This window comes from Magnolia sinica, chromosome 17, assembly GCF_029962835.1.
Source record: "Magnolia sinica isolate HGM2019 chromosome 17, MsV1, whole genome shotgun sequence".
NCBI classification, from domain to species: Eukaryota; Viridiplantae; Streptophyta; class Magnoliopsida; order Magnoliales; family Magnoliaceae; genus Magnolia; species Magnolia sinica.
Window position 1 is genome coordinate 2,506,096 of NC_080589.1, and position 15,987 is coordinate 2,522,082.

Genomic DNA, 15,987 nt, shown 5'->3' on the forward strand with positions numbered 1-15,987 from the left:
GGATGACCCCGGGACCTGACTCTTTGGGGCCACCTTGATGTATGTGTTTTATCCACCCCGTCCATCTGTTACACATACATCAGGGTTGGGCCCACAAGTCGGTTATCGCGGGTGAACAAGCCCTCCAGAGGTTTAAAAAAAAGACTGTTTTATTAGAGGATTAGGGATAGGGCAGGACCAATCAACTGCTGAGGCTTCCCATCCCAAAGTCGTAGATCGGCCACATTTCATTTAAAAAAGCAAACTTTGCACGATAGACACAGGTTTTAGTTTTGATTAGTAGGGCCCATGGTTTGGTGACCTGGGCCATCAGTCCATCCATGCTTTGCTGTTGGCTGACGAGGCTCCAATAATCTCCCATATTATAAGACCTCAGAAATCATTTTCTTAGTGGAATGGGTACTCTCCAATCAACACGCCCCAAAATGCTATTGGATAGAATATGAATTGCGTGCTACAATTCCAAACTACAATTACAATGGAAGGTCTTACAAGAAACCAACCACTGTTCCAGTACCATTTGCAGTAGGTGGCTCCATCTTTCATACACGGCTCCGATGGGCAAATACCTCTTTCAATCACAAACCAAAAATCATCCACTAACTACAAACACATCGTAAGGAAGGCTCTCTTTTCTCTTTCAAATTCATTAAACAAAAATCGATATCTTCATTTTTATCAATTCTTCCATCATCCAAGCAACACCGAAAAAAGAAGGAAAAAAAAACAGAAACACAAGATGGTTAAAAGATATAGAGAAGATAGTAGGCAATGCAAGGAATTCTCTTGCGATTGAGAGAGCGAGCGAGCGTGGCTGCAGCATCAAGCTATACACCCAAACGTAAGAGATTCAAACGCTTGTATTATGTATATGTGGGAGAGAGAGATTCTATGCAGACGTCTTCTCCCACTTGAGGGGCTTCACCACCTCCCATGTAAAATCCGTGTCGTCCCTACCAAAGTGACCGTAGGCGGCTGTCTTTAAGAACCTGCTGTTGCCTCCCCTCTTCAGGTCGAGGTTGATCGTGATCATGCCCGGCCTGAAGTCGAAGTTCTCCTTCACTATCTTCAGTATCTCCTTGTCGGGTATCTTCCCTGTCCCGTACGTGTCCACGAACACTGACAGTGGCTCTGGCACGCCGATGGCATATGACACCTGCACAATGCACCTCCGGGCTAGCCCGTTGGCGACGATGCTCTTGGCTGCCTGCCTCACAATGTAGGCACCGCTGCGGTCCACCTTGGTTGGGTCCTTGCCAGAGAAGGCACCCCCTCCGTGGGCTCCCCAGCCACCATAGGTGTCGATGATGATCTTGCGGCCAGTGAGCCCAGCATCACCATGGGGCCCACCAATGACAAACCGGCCCGAGGGGTTGAGGTGGAAGATGGTCTTCTCGTCAAGGTACTTCTCGGGGATGATGGGCTTGATGACGTGCTCCTTGAGGTCAGCAGCGATCTCATCGTTGGTGACAGTCTCATCGTGCTGGGTCGAGATGAGGACGGTGTGGACGCGGATGGGGACCATGGCGCCTTTGTCGTTTTGGTACTCGACGGTGACCTGGGTCTTGCCATCGGGCCTCAACCAGGCACAGGTGCCATTCTTACGGACCTCGGTGAGGCGTGCACCAAGCTTGGTGGCCAGGACATGGCTGAGGGGCATCAGCTCCGGTGTCTCGTCAGTGGCATAGCCGAACATGTGGCCCTGATCACCAGCTCCGATCTCCTCAGGGCGCTTGGTGAAGTGGCCATGGACACCCTGTGCAATGTCAGGGCTCTGCTGCTCGATGTTCACAAGGACCTTGCAGTTATCAGCATCGAGGCCAACATCATCGGATACGAATCCGATCGTGCGGCATGTGTCCCGGACAATCTTCTCATAGTCGATGTTGGCCTTGGTGGTGATCTCACCAAAGACCATGACCATGTTGGTCTTGGTGCAGGTCTCGCAGGCGACCTTGCTATCGGGGTCTTGCTCGAGACAGGCATCAAGGACTGCATCGGAGATCTGGTCACACAGTTTGTCGGGGTGGCCCTCGTTGACGGATTCCGAAGTGAATAGGAAGGTCTCCATTTTCTCTGGGAACTGCGCAACCCAAACACCAGAATGGAAATCAACAGACCATAGGAGTAGCTGAGTCACCTAACTCAGCCGAGTCAAGTGGCTTATGAGCAAGAACCTATGAAATAGTGAAATTTCAGGAATATATACATAAAAAGGAAAATCTTCTCAAAATCCGTTTCTACCAAAATAAATTCCTTAATCCTGATTATTAAAAGTCAAAAGAATCCCTAAAGAGAATCGAATCCTGAAAAGGCCAAAACCCATTTTGGATAACTGAGGGCACATGTTAGCAAGAAGAGGGTTATTCGTTCCTTATCTGGCACAACTGAAGGCGTATGTTAGCAAAATCCACCATCCAATTTCAGTCAATGTACTAAAATCCTAGTAAGACTCATCAAGCTACTGGAAATCTAGAGAAAGAATAGATCTAGGAAAATAATCTGGAAGTTCTCATGCGAAAAGCAAGAGAATTGAAAAGGGGAAGCAGATCTGGGAAAATAAAGAGGCAAAACAGAGCAAACAAAGCAACTCTTCTGGAAATCCATGGTAGAATACTGAGATTGAGGATATATTCGAGCAATTCTCAGTGTTTCAAGTGAATTCATGATAAATTTCCTAATTCCAAACAAAAATAGATTCGATGATGCTAAAACCCTAGGGCTTGTAAACAAGCTAATCTTAGAAATTCCAAGCATTTCTTCAAAAAATCACATCAAACATCATATTTCTTTTACCAGATTACTGGAAATTAAACCGTAAAAAGCAAATAATCACAAAATCGGTTGATCGAATCAGATAATCGGTCTCAAAATGCATTCTGAATTAGTTAATGGAATCAGATCATCAATCTCAAAATACATTTTGACTTTAAAAATAAAAATAAAAATTGAGTAGGGTAAAACCTAAACGCTATAAACAAACAGATCCTCAGATAAAGTTTTCCCACGAGATTTGTTACAGATCGAATTGAGAGGATAGAAAATAAGCCCTATAATCCTTTGCAGAATTTGAAAATCTACAGTTGGAAAAAAAAAAAAACTCTGTGCAGAGCTCGAAAACCCCACAAAACGAACGGATCTCAGAGCCTCCCCACCATTTATTTCCACTACTCGAATTGGAAGAATCAACTTTTAGCTCCAAAACCCTAGAAAACGAATGGATCTCAAAACTTCTGAATCATTTCTACCCGGAATTTCAACTGTACAAAATCAAGACCCGTGAGGAAATAAAAACAGATCTGGAATCGTTTTGAAAGCATTTCCCTCAAACGTCCAGAGAACCAACAGATCTGGACCCGTTTTTCCCCCCAAACACGCCAACATAAAAGAAATTCAACCAGATCCCATCATCTAGTGGAAAAAAAAAACACAGCATTCGCCAGAAATCAAGGACGATAACAGATCTCCAATCCTTTCTCCTAAAAACTCGACGCAAAGACAGAAAAAAACGAGAAACTCGACTAGATCTGCTCATCCGCAGCCCAAAAACAGGACAAAAAGAGAAACGGATCTTCGAAAAACAGAAAGTAAAGTAACTCCACATCGCTGAAATCGATGAAGATCTACAAAGAAAAGAAAAGGATAACATCACGCACCTGGATGAGAGCTAAAACCCTAGCTGTAGTAGATCTGGGAGGAGTCGATAGCTGTTCTCGTTTCTCGGAGAGGTTCGAGTCTTATCGCTACCTTCTACCCCGGTATTTATAGGGGATGACGGCCCTGTAAGTCCATGCCACTGGATCTCCTTACGGAATCTTAGATCCAAATACACGCCGTTGGATTTCCTAATGATCGTGCGGCCAGGATTTTCTGGAGTTGGTGGGAGAACGACCCTCCCTCGAACCCTCGACCAACCACGACAGAGTCGAGTTCCCGGGTTTACCGGTAGAACCGGTAATTCACCAACCCCGGAGCGGTTTTCGGCTCGGCTTGCTTCTTATTTAGCCGGTGAGAAGGGTTTAACATAAGCGAAATTACTTTATTACCCTGCATGAATAATTTTGCTGTACGAAAAGATACGGTAGAGACAGAAGAACCTGAAAATCCAAGTGCGATCTCTCTACTATCAATCTGAACCGTCCAAACTAGTGGACCCCAATGGATGTACAATGTTGTAAAATCATACCCATCAATTCATCTTTAATTTTGAACACTCAGGGCTTGTTTAATTTACCAATTCACTTGGAAATACCGTATAAATATGTAATATTTATTTCCTTTGTATTTACCTCACATTTTTCCAGTTTGACGGGAACATATGCATTTTTTATACAAAAATTAAGAGAGCCACAACATATTCGTGGGTCCAACCATGATGTGTATAGCTTATCCACACCGTTTATCTATTATGCCTGATAAATTTATGGCATAAGCCAAAAAATGAGGCATATCGAAAGCTCAAGTGGACCACGCCACTAGAAAAAGAGAATCGAACACTTACCATTAAAAACCTTTCATGCCCACTATTTCTTTTTGTGTGGGTCATTTGAGTGTTCAATTTACCTAATTTTTCGGCTCAAACCTTAAAATGTTTTTTTAAAACGAATGGACGAAATGGATTTATCATATACATCACTTTGGGGTCCACAAATTTAAAATAACTCTTCTGACCAGTTCTGTAGATTTTCAAACTACTTTCAAACAGATGAAATGGTAATAATTATCCATTTCAAGGATATTTACACATCCGCTGAAAAATCAAACACACCTTTAATGTTAAAAATTAACTGTTTTTCTTTCCCTAAGAGGATTTGTAGGCCACTACTTAGATTATTAAGATCACCGTATCTAACAACTTTGGCCTTTGGCCCTATGGTGTCAGCTCCCTTGGTTTAGAAGGCGCTTTTGCTGGAGAAGACATTTGATACTCTGATAGAGTGTGATGCATGATACACGCTCACTCAGACATATATGATTTTTTGGCTCAACTGCAATTACCATGTAAATTAATAATAATTATTTACTTAGGTAATCACTACATCGTTTCTAATATAGATTGTGATTGCATACTTTTTAACACCAAATTTAATAAATATGTGGCCTGCGGTGATTTTGAATCGGTACCACAAGTTAATTTATTTAATTTTATTTAATGGATGCCAGCTCTACAATTTCTGAGTGCTTGCTAGTAATCAAGTGCCATACTCTACCATATTATCAAATTACTTATATATCTATTGAAATGGAGATTGATTATCTACACGCTTATATTCCACTGTGCTAACTTTTGAATGTGTAGGACATTGTGTTAATGAAAGGTCGGCCCGATCATGAAGTTCACACGCATGTGAAATCAGATGGGCCTCACCTAGTTCGGTCATTGGTCTATCAATTTTGATTGTGGGGCCCACCAAATGAAATTGATCGGCTTCTTTGTAAGATTGTTCATCTTAATGTGGGTTGGGATTATGCAAGACAAAGTCAACATATGCCGTTGATCAATAAAGCCTACATTATAGAATTCTTAGAGTAGGTAAATACATGAGAATGTCAACATGGGCCATTAAGATATAAAAGCTCCAATGATTTAATGCGTATTATAACATTTAATGCTCTTAACTTTAAGATTTGGTTATTTACTTCGCGTGCATATATTTCATTGGAAAGCACACTATGAACTTTATATCATAGCCTGTACAAAAGTCCATTAGTTTTTAAATAGTTTTTCAAGAATAAAATCATTTTAGGAATTAATTTTAAGTTAAAAAATATTACTTTTAATAAGTTATATATTTTATCAATTTTATGGATATTTTAGGGTCTTGAGAGTCCTGAACTAACTTAAAGTTCTTATTTGAGTTATAAATTTATTGTTTTGAAAAAAATTATTATTTAGAAAATATCATTAGCTTAGTATTTAGACTTTATGTAAGTCGCATTACTTACTTTTCAAATGGATATTATGGCTTTCATTAACAATATCATTTTTATTTTCTTTTTTTTTTTTAGAGATTTTTCTCTACTGATAAATTCAATGATTATTTTTGAAAAGGAAGAAATGATCTCTTTTCATTTATCCATGTACCCTTGTCTTATAAGACTAGGACAAAGGCTCATCTTCAAAATGTCTAAACTCACCAAACTTGTTTGTTTTTTACCAATAGAGCTCAAGTTGAGCTCAGGTCTAAGTTTTACCTTGCAAGCTGACCTGGATAGACCTTGGCCTGGCACCTTGGCCTGGCCTAGCAATGGCTGCAGGTCTATCCGGCAAGTCTTGCTTGTTTGAGACTTAGAAAAGCTCCTAAATGAGCTCCTAGTAATTCTACTCCAAAACTAGCTGAATCAAGTTTATTTAAGTGATTTTCAAGCCCAACCACTTAGAATTGAATCATGGGTCTAATTCAAGACACCACATAGCTTGAATCATATTGATTATCGGATGTCCTAACATCTCATTAATGGACTTCTTTTGATGAATACAAAGGGTGGACCATCTTATACTATGTATGTATAACAAAAGATTAAGTATTAATTATTTCCAACCAAATGAAAAGATCGGATTTGGCACATGTTTTCCCTAATGGCACGTGTATGAAATTACCAAACCTCTCAGTTTAAGTGTGCAACTGGGAAAAATATAAATAGTAAGTTTTAGTTTGATTATAACTCTTCATCCGTCGGGCTTTAGGAGTTGCGCCCAACGTGAAAAGAGCTTAGAATAATTAGGAGAACGGTTTGGTGAAGCCAAATAAGACACTTACTATTTTTGGCCGAAAACCTTGCACACTAGTAGACATCACGACCGTCTATAAATAGTAAGTTTACTATTCATAGTAAGTCGCGGATTCTAAGAGTTTGAGTTGTAGTTTGATTCTAATTTCTTTCCCATTGCTTGGTACCTCTATTTAAAGAGTTGTGAACTCGCTTTTATTCATCAATTAATCATTTTCGAATTTATTAGAATTTATTTCTATTTTCTGCTTTCTTTCCTCGTGGATTCGGAGTAGTTATCCTCATCACATTCATCCCTGCGTCATATCTCATTGTAGCAAGAAGGTAATCACATTTGAGAAACAGCAAATACTAAGTGGGCCAGAGCTTTAATTGCTTATTTAGTTGGGAATTTGGTGGGCCCTATTTGATAGGATTTATTAATTTTGCTCCATGTCACTGCAGTGAATTATTCCCTGGCCTTTGGGTTATAAAGGAAAGCTTTGATACTCCTGGAGGGTGTGATGGATGATGCACATGTACTTTAAAGTTACTTAGAACTTGCATACTTGGCGATTTCATTTGAGATGACCCATGAATAAAAATTAAAATTATTCTTGAGATGACCCATAAACAAAAATTTGAATTATTCGATGATCTGACCATTGGATTGGCGGACATTTATTCGACGGTCAAAAATAAAAAATATCTAATGGTCACATTTTAACAAACAAGTGTCCCCAACAGAGGTTAGGATGGGTCACCAATCTGATTTTGGGACACTACTTATCGAGACTGGACTTTACAATTTCGAATGACACATGTACAGTTTCTTGGTGCCTGTGTATCAAGCATCTTCCAGAGTATCAAATAACTCCCCTTTGTTACGACTTTCCTATAAATTCTCATAGAATGTAACACTGCTTTCTGTTTTCAGTCGTTTTCTCTTTTTAGGTGAAGATCTCGAATCATATGCTTATCTTAAGCAAGGGTTTTAGCATGGAAAAAGTCAGATATGGAATCATGGCCCACAAATCATACTCCCGGGAATTTTAATTTCATATGTGCGGGAGCCCTGCCCATCTACAACCACATGCAAGCACACGTGCCAGTATGGAAATGTGTGCGAGATCTGATCTTTCCATCAAGTGGGCCACAGTGATTAGTTCTTCTTTCCTGAAATTCAAACCATTTTACACATCAGGTGGACCTCAACACAGAAAATAAAGGACAGCAGAAGATCTAACATTATTTCCAACCGGATAGAAAGCTCAGATCCCACGTGGCATGTACTTGAGAGCCGATGGGTAGGCTATGTGCCTGATGTAGAGCGGGTCACGGATAATTTCATGGCCAAGATGGACTAGAAAAGGCCCGATCGAAGGCAAAAGTGATTAGGACCGATGTAAGATTACTAATGCAAGTGTATGTTGCAAACCGAATTGTTATTGTACAAAATATGAATTTAATTTGGAATAGGAGAAGCCACTTTAGCCAACTAACCCTACTACGTTGGGTTGCCCAAAACCGAAATTGTGAGATTCCATGAGATTGAAAGTCAAAAGTCCATTTTAATTTCATCTTTACTATTTATGATAAATTTTAGGCCCCATTTGTTAAATCTGAAATCTGAAGCCTGAATCTGAAATCTGAAATCTGAAATCTGAAGTCAAAAAACTTGTTTGACAATTATGGCTGAAGTTTGAAAATTAAGTACTGGATTTGAAATAATATGTTTGTTAACAAGCATCTGAAATGTTATGAAAAATGTTAATTTGACACATTTGCCCATATCTCTTGTTTGGAAATATTTTATGTTATAAATAAATTATTTTTTATTAAATGAAAATAAAATTATTCTATTTAATTCAAATAAACTATAAAGTACTTAATAAAAAATTTAAATATCATTATTCATAAAAATAGATTTAAAAAAATTAACGATTTGCAGATATAAGTGTGGCGGCAATTTCTTCATTTTCTGACCTAATGTCCTAAAATGAGTTCATAAAATGGATGGACGGGGTAGATTTCTCACAAAAGTCAGGGTCGGCCCCATATAAGTTTCCAGCGCAGGAACTTCATGCAAAAGGCTTTCCCACGTGTACATGGGCTGGCGTACACGGGCGCAAATTAGATACTTACAAGGTAAGTAGCCATATCGCTACTAAAGTGACGTCACCAAGCTCTATGGACCCCACCATGATGCGTGTGTTGTATCCATACCATCCAATCATTTGTAGAGATGGTTTTATGGCATGAGAAAAAGAATGAGATAGATCTAAAGTTCAAGTGGATCCACTACAGAAAACCATGGGATCAGTCACACCCACCGTTGAAACATTTATAGGGCCCACCATGATGTAATTTTTAGATCCAACCTATTCATAAGTTAGATCATAACACTTAGGGGTCGTTTGGCACCGCGGACTGGAGGGGATTGGAGGGGGTTTTCAATCCCGTGGTTGTTTGGTAGCATAAAGTAATTGGGGGTTTCCAATCCCCTCTCTGAGGAGGTTTGCAATCCATGGTGAGAGCTTGGATTACACCTAAAATCATTTCAATAGTTGCAGGTGTAACATGTGTGTCACTATACACTATCATTCTATTGGGCACATGGCCCACTAATGATGATCAGCACCATCCAAACATTGTCCATGTAAATCAGCACCGTCCAAACATTGTCCATGTAAATCAACGATTAAAAATCGTTGGTTAGTCACTCAAACATGATCTTGTGCTTGTGGCCCATCTGAGACTTAGAATTTCATCATTTTCAGGCAAAGCATACATTTCAGCCAGCTTATCACAACCTATTGTATCAAAAATTACATATCTCACTAATTAGAGATATTAAAGTTGATTTAGTAATTAAATTCAAATCCCTGTAAATGTACTATAGATAGGTACTTTTGGATTAAAGTTGATTCACACTCCAAGGTGTCAAACACACTGGGAGGATTGCAAATCCAGGGGATTTCGACTCTAGGGGATTACAAATCCACGTTCCCAAGCAAGCCCTTATACTTTGTGCTTTAGGAGCCATGCCTAACATGAGAAGTGCTTAAAATTTTGAGGAGAATAACGTGGTTAAGCCAAATTGAACACTTACTATTTTTGGCCGAAAGCCATGAAGTCCGGTAAAAGTCAAGATGGTCTATAATAGTAAGCCACATTTTTTGGGAGTTTGATTCTAAACTTATTTCTCAGTTTGATATCACTGTTTAAAGGGTTGTATTCTCCTTTTTATTATGAATCAATTTGTTTTACACCCAGATCCATAGCTCAACTGGCAAACTGAGTGGAGATACCTCGTTTCAACACTTGAGGTCTTGGTATCGATCCCCAACAGGGGTGGCTAACATGGAGTGTGTGTACTGACATGGGTGTGTACTAACAAGCTAAAAAAAAATTGTTGAGTCTAGAGAGACTCCGTGGGTTCGGAGTAAATATCCTTGAGGAAGACCGTGCTTGACCTCATCATGTTCATCCCTGAGTTAATATGATATCGAACAGGTTGACCTGTCATGAAAATAGACTGGCTTAAAAATCATGCCGATCCAACCATCATATGGACCAAATTGTTAAAAAGCAATGAACAATTAACTGAGAGCATTAGGGCCTGTTTGGCCAAACGGATCCCATGGGATTAGGAGGGATGGGATGGATTTTAAGGTAATGATGGTGGTGTCAGTGGATTGGTTTAAGATCCATGGGATTGCTATATCCCGGGACAAGTTCATCAAGTTCGTCTGGCACGCCCGGCATATCCTGGGATTTTACCTTCCAATCTGTCCAACCAAACACCCCCCAGGCACGATTGAACGGGATTAGGAGGGATGGGATCAATTTTAAGGTAATGATGGTGATGTCAGTGGATTGGTTTAAGATCCATAGGTTTGCTATATCTCGGACAAGTTCATCGGGTCTGTTTGGCTCGTTTGGCATATCCCAAGATTTTACCATCCCATCCCTCCTAATCCCTCTTAATCCGCCTGGCCAAACAGGCCCTTAATGTGATGGCCCACCTTTTTTTCTTTTCTTTTCTACACACGCTCACATGTACACATCCAATACTATCACCGGAACCCATGATCTCAATGTTGAAACGCACTAATTATACCACTATGGATTGAACCCCCACATGGTGGCCCCTTATTTGTTGGATTAATATTATTTTTCGAGGCATCCCATTTCACCAAACTAGGACTGGATGAATGACATGCAAACACCACGGTGGGCCCCACACCTTATCTAGTTGCATCTCCAATCAGATGTGGGTGGGTGAGGTCTCTTTTGTTAGTGCTTGCCTTTGATACAATGGAAGACACAAAAGTTAAAAAAAAAAAAAAAAAAGAGAGAGGCAAAAGGAGTCATTCTTATGCCTTTAAGTCATTATATGATGCTTAAAGGCTGCGTCGAGGATGACAGATAAGCACCCTTAACCTAAACATCTCACATATATTAACTCAAGTTAAACTGACTAATTGTGGTAATGTTACCGAATTACCGTTCCAGATTCAAATTCAATTACACACTATAAGGTTGACCTCTGTGGGCCCACTGTGATTTGTGTTGGACATCCACCTGTCAATTAGATGCGCCCTTCCATGGTGTGCCACAGGCCTAAAAATAATGTAAATTGATGACTTAGGTGGGCCACACCACAGACAGCAGTTGAGAGTAAATACCCACTTGTTGATACTTTCATGATCATATATAGTGCTCACCGAGATGTGGTTGAGAAATCCAGTCCATCCATTGTGTGCATCCCACTAGGATGAGGGGTCACACTAAATTTCAGCCACATCGAAAATTCAGGTGGGCTCCACTACATGCTTTTATATGTTTCATGCACAATTCACATGGTTTCAAATGGTATGATCCACTTGAGTTCTAGATAGGGCTGAATTTTTTTAGACAACGTGTGGCATAGAGGGACCCAACAAATGCACGGAGTGGATGTTTGGCAGATATCATGATGGGGCTCATATAGCTCGACCTCATGAGAAGCTCCACTGAAGTGGACCTCCTCAGCCTCACAGTACCTTTTCACTGTAAGTGAAAAGGTACCAAGAGGTCGATGTCATGGGAAACTTCCCATGAGGTTGAGCTGTGTAGGGCCCACCATTATGTGTGATGGACCTCTACTCCATCAATCAATCAGATGCACCCTTCCATTGTGGGTCACTGGCCTAAAAATCATGCCAATCAATGATATAAGTAGGTTGCACCATAAACATTAAACAATAGTTGAGAGTGGATTTTCACTAATTGAAATCTTCATAACCGCTTATAGGGTCCATTGATATGCTTTAGAAATCCAACCCATCCATTGTGTGTGTCCCACATGGATGAGGGGTCACACTAAGTTTCAGCTATAGACAAAACTGAGGTAGGCCCTAGCAGGTTCTTTTAGATATTTTGGGCATGATTTTACATTGTTTCAAATGGTGTGGCCCACTTGAGTTCCAGATACAGCTGATATTTGGGATCCCATAATCTAGAGGAGACCTACCAAATGCATGGTGTGGATTTCTGATATACATAAGTGGGGCCTACCCAGCTTGACATCGTGGCACCATTTTCTATATATATGTGTGTGTATCACTAATTGCCTGATTTAATTACTAATATACGATGACAAAGGAAGAAATTCCAAAAAGAGAAAGGAGTTTACAACTTGGATGGGCATCGCAATGGTGGAAATGTAAAATCCACTCTAACCATTTGGCGAGTCATCCCATTATAGACCGAGGGCTAAAAAACTATCCCCATTCGTGGTTCCGCACAATTGAAAACTACGTACATGGAAAGCTCACCTTTCCAACTATTTCCCATGGTGTGGACCATTTGAATTACGTATGGACCTATTTTTTTAGGCATCAAGCCTAAATTTTGGTGTGATATCTAATAGTTGGAGTAGATTTCATATGTTAATCACAGTGGGCCTTGTAAAGATCAATGGTAGATGTTTCTCCCAATTGTTCCAATTGGCATGGCTCACTTGAGTCACAACTAAGCCTCTCTTTTTTTTCCTTTATCTTTTGTTTTTGCTTCGGACCTAATATGAGATAACGCATCTAATCTTACAGATCATGATGGGCTCCATCAAAATGAAGAGTGGAGTCTCTCTCACACACGTTCATTGCCAATTAGTGATAATAGATGAGGTGTTACCAAGATAATATTGAAGTGGATGTTTTTTTAACAGTGGGCCCACCTTGATATATGTGTTATATATCTACACAGCTTACTCTAGGGCATGCTTCTAAAAATGAAGTAGATCCAAATGTCAAGTAGACCGTGCAATTGGAAAAAATGGTAATTAACTATTAAAAGCTTCTCATAGGCTACAAAAGTTTTCAATAAGCTGATCTTTGTGTTTTCTTTTCATTTATGTTTGTGTGACCTTATCAACAAGTTAAATAACAAATAAACATTACATCGGTCCTTATCAAGTTTTTAATGGTTGTTCAACAATATTCATTGTTTTTTATCCTCTGGGCCCCTTGAGATGTGGATATTCTATTGGAAAATAAAAAATAAAAAATAGTGAAATTAACACAAGGCTTAATTGCATATAAATATACTGTCTTTAAAGCTTAATTCGCTCTATTCTTTATTAAAATTAAAATTAATGTTGGGTCACAAGCGAATTGCTTTCAGGATGTGAAAAAGTTTTCTTATTAAGATTCTATGTACAGCAATCACGGAGGGATCTACTCATAAACTCAGAGTGATCCACTTAAAATTACAATCTAATCTCATTTTTAGGCTCATGCTTAAAAATGAACAAATAAAATGGATGAATTAAGTTTACAATCTTACCTCAATTTTGGGTTCTTGAAATGAGTTGATAAAATGAATGTATAGCATACATGGGATACTTACATCATAGTGGTCCCCACATATTTAATTAAACCCAATCCATTTCAATTTCATACATACAATCACAGATATCAAGGTGTACCAGAGAGATAATTTCTCTTTTCAAAGGTGAGTAATGAGTGTGGATCCTCTGCGTCCCAGAGGCATGGAGCGTTTTCATTGGTCAACATCATTTTAAGTGCCAAGTCATTAGATTTTTTTAAAATATATTAAAAAAAGTACATTTATAACGGAGACGTTAACGGAAGCGGTTTGCGTGCTGAGTAACTCAGCAGGGTAAGCGTACTGAGTAAAGTCCGTGGAGCCCACCGTCGTCATTTGTGCATTGTATCAACTCCATCCATCTCTTTTATTATCTAATTTTAGGGTTTTACAACAAAAATTAATCATATTCAGAGATCAAATGGACCACACTGCCTGAAACAGTGTGAATTGGATTCTACTGTTGAAAAGTTGTTGGGGCCCATAGAAGTTTTATATCAAGATGATATTTGTTTTTTCCATTCATCCATGTCTTTGTGATCTTATGAACAGTTTGGATGAAAAATAAACATCATTGGGGGCTTAGAAACATTTCAATGGTGAAAATCAATACTTCCACTGTTTCATTTGGTATAGTTTACTTGAGCTTTTGATATACTTCAGTTTTGGGCTCAACCCCTAAAATGATCTGAAAAAACGGATGGACGGCGTGGATAAACCACATGAATTCATAGTGGGCCCAACAGAGTTTACTCAGTAAGATAAGACTTGTACCCAATCCGATTTCTGGTTAGAGATGCAGATTTCCAGCCAAAGCCTTTTGCAATAAGATCCTGTGCAAGGATTCCAGATGGGCCCACCGCGATGTTTGTGATAAATCCAACCCGTTCATCCATTTTTAGATATCATTTTAGGACATAATACTAAAACTAAGGTGTATACAAAACTCAAATGGGCCACACAAGAGGAAACAATGGGGATTTAGTGTCCACCGTTGAAATATTTATATGGTCACAAAAGTTTTGCATCGGTCTAATATTTTGGTGTTTTCACTTCATCCTAGTAAAAATGACCTTATAAACAGTTTGGATGGAATATAAACATCAAGACGCCTATGAAGGCTTCAACTGTAGGAATTTCTTTCTCCACTGTTTCATCTTGCATGGCACAGTTGAGTTTTTGATCATCCTAATTTTTGGTTACATGTCTTAAAATGAGCTCTAAAAATGGATGAATGGATTGAAATTCTTATAAACATCATGGTGGACCCCACCATACATCCCAGTGCTGGAACTTCATGCAAAAGGCTTTCCTCGGTGAATCCGTGTCCACGGTTTCCATTGGAAATGGACTGGCTACTCCCCTGCCACTCGGTACTATGTGGGCCCACCATGATGTATGTGTTTCATCCATGCCGTCCATTTATTTTTCTAGATCATTTTATGGTCTGAGACCAAAAATGAGGTATAACCCAATCTCAAGTGGACCACATTACATGAAATAGTGTTGAATGAACATTGACCATTAAAAACTTTTTGGGGGCCATAAAAGTTTTAGATGTCCAATTACCATTGTTTTCCTATGGTGTGGTCCATATGAGATTTATATCCCTCTCATTTTTGGGGTCAACCCCTAAAATTATATTTAAAAATAGATTAACGGAATGGATGAAATACATACATCATGGTGGGGCCACAGAGTACCGACCACCACCACCATTGGGCTACTGGTGGGGGGGAGTAGCCAATCCGCTTTCATTTCCATTTAGGATTCAGTGCCACATTGAGCAATGAGACTCACTACTGAAGTGATGTCACCTATTTATATGGGTCCCACTATGATGTATGTTTTGTATCCACACCGTCCATCCATTTGGAGAGATCATTTTAATGCATGAGCCAAAGAATGAATCAGATCCAAAACTCGAGTGGACCCCACCACAGAAAATAGTGGAGAGAGTCACACCCACCATTTATTACGACTGAATCCAATCCAAACCCCGTCACTTTGTCTACCGAACCCCGTCACTTTGTACTGCAACCCCGTCACTTTATCTACTGAACCATGTCACTTAGTGTTGCAACCTCGTCACTTTGTCTAGTGAACCCCGTCACTTTGTATTGCAACCTCGTCACTTTGTCTACTGAACCCCGTCACTTTGTATTGCAATCCCTTTACTTTGTATACTGAACTCCGTCACTTTGTACTACAACATCGTCACTTTGTCTACTGTACCCCATCACTTTGTGCTGCAACTTGGTCACTTTGTCTACTATACCCCGTCACTTTGTGCTGCAACCTCGTCATTTTGTCTACTGAACCCCGTCAGTTTGTACTGCAACCCTATCACTTTGTCTACTGAACCCCGTCACTTTGTACTGCAACCACGTCACTTTGTCTACT

The 15,987-nt window shown here is 39.6% G+C and overlaps 1 protein-coding gene across 1 annotated transcript; it reads right to left on the reverse strand.

The window, feature by feature from the left end:
* Nucleotides 1-617: 617 nt before the first annotated feature.
* Nucleotides 618-3,809, reverse strand: LOC131231862 (S-adenosylmethionine synthase 2). Its single transcript, XM_058228178.1, has 2 exons — nt 3,657-3,809; nt 618-2,083 (listed from the first exon to the last, which is right to left on the reverse strand). The coding sequence occupies exon 2, from the start codon at nt 2,069-2,071 to the stop codon at nt 890-892; it is 1,182 nt and encodes a 393-aa protein (XP_058084161.1). The 5' UTR covers nt 2,072-2,083; nt 3,657-3,809; the 3' UTR covers nt 618-889.
* Nucleotides 3,810-15,987: the final 12,178 nt, after the last annotated feature.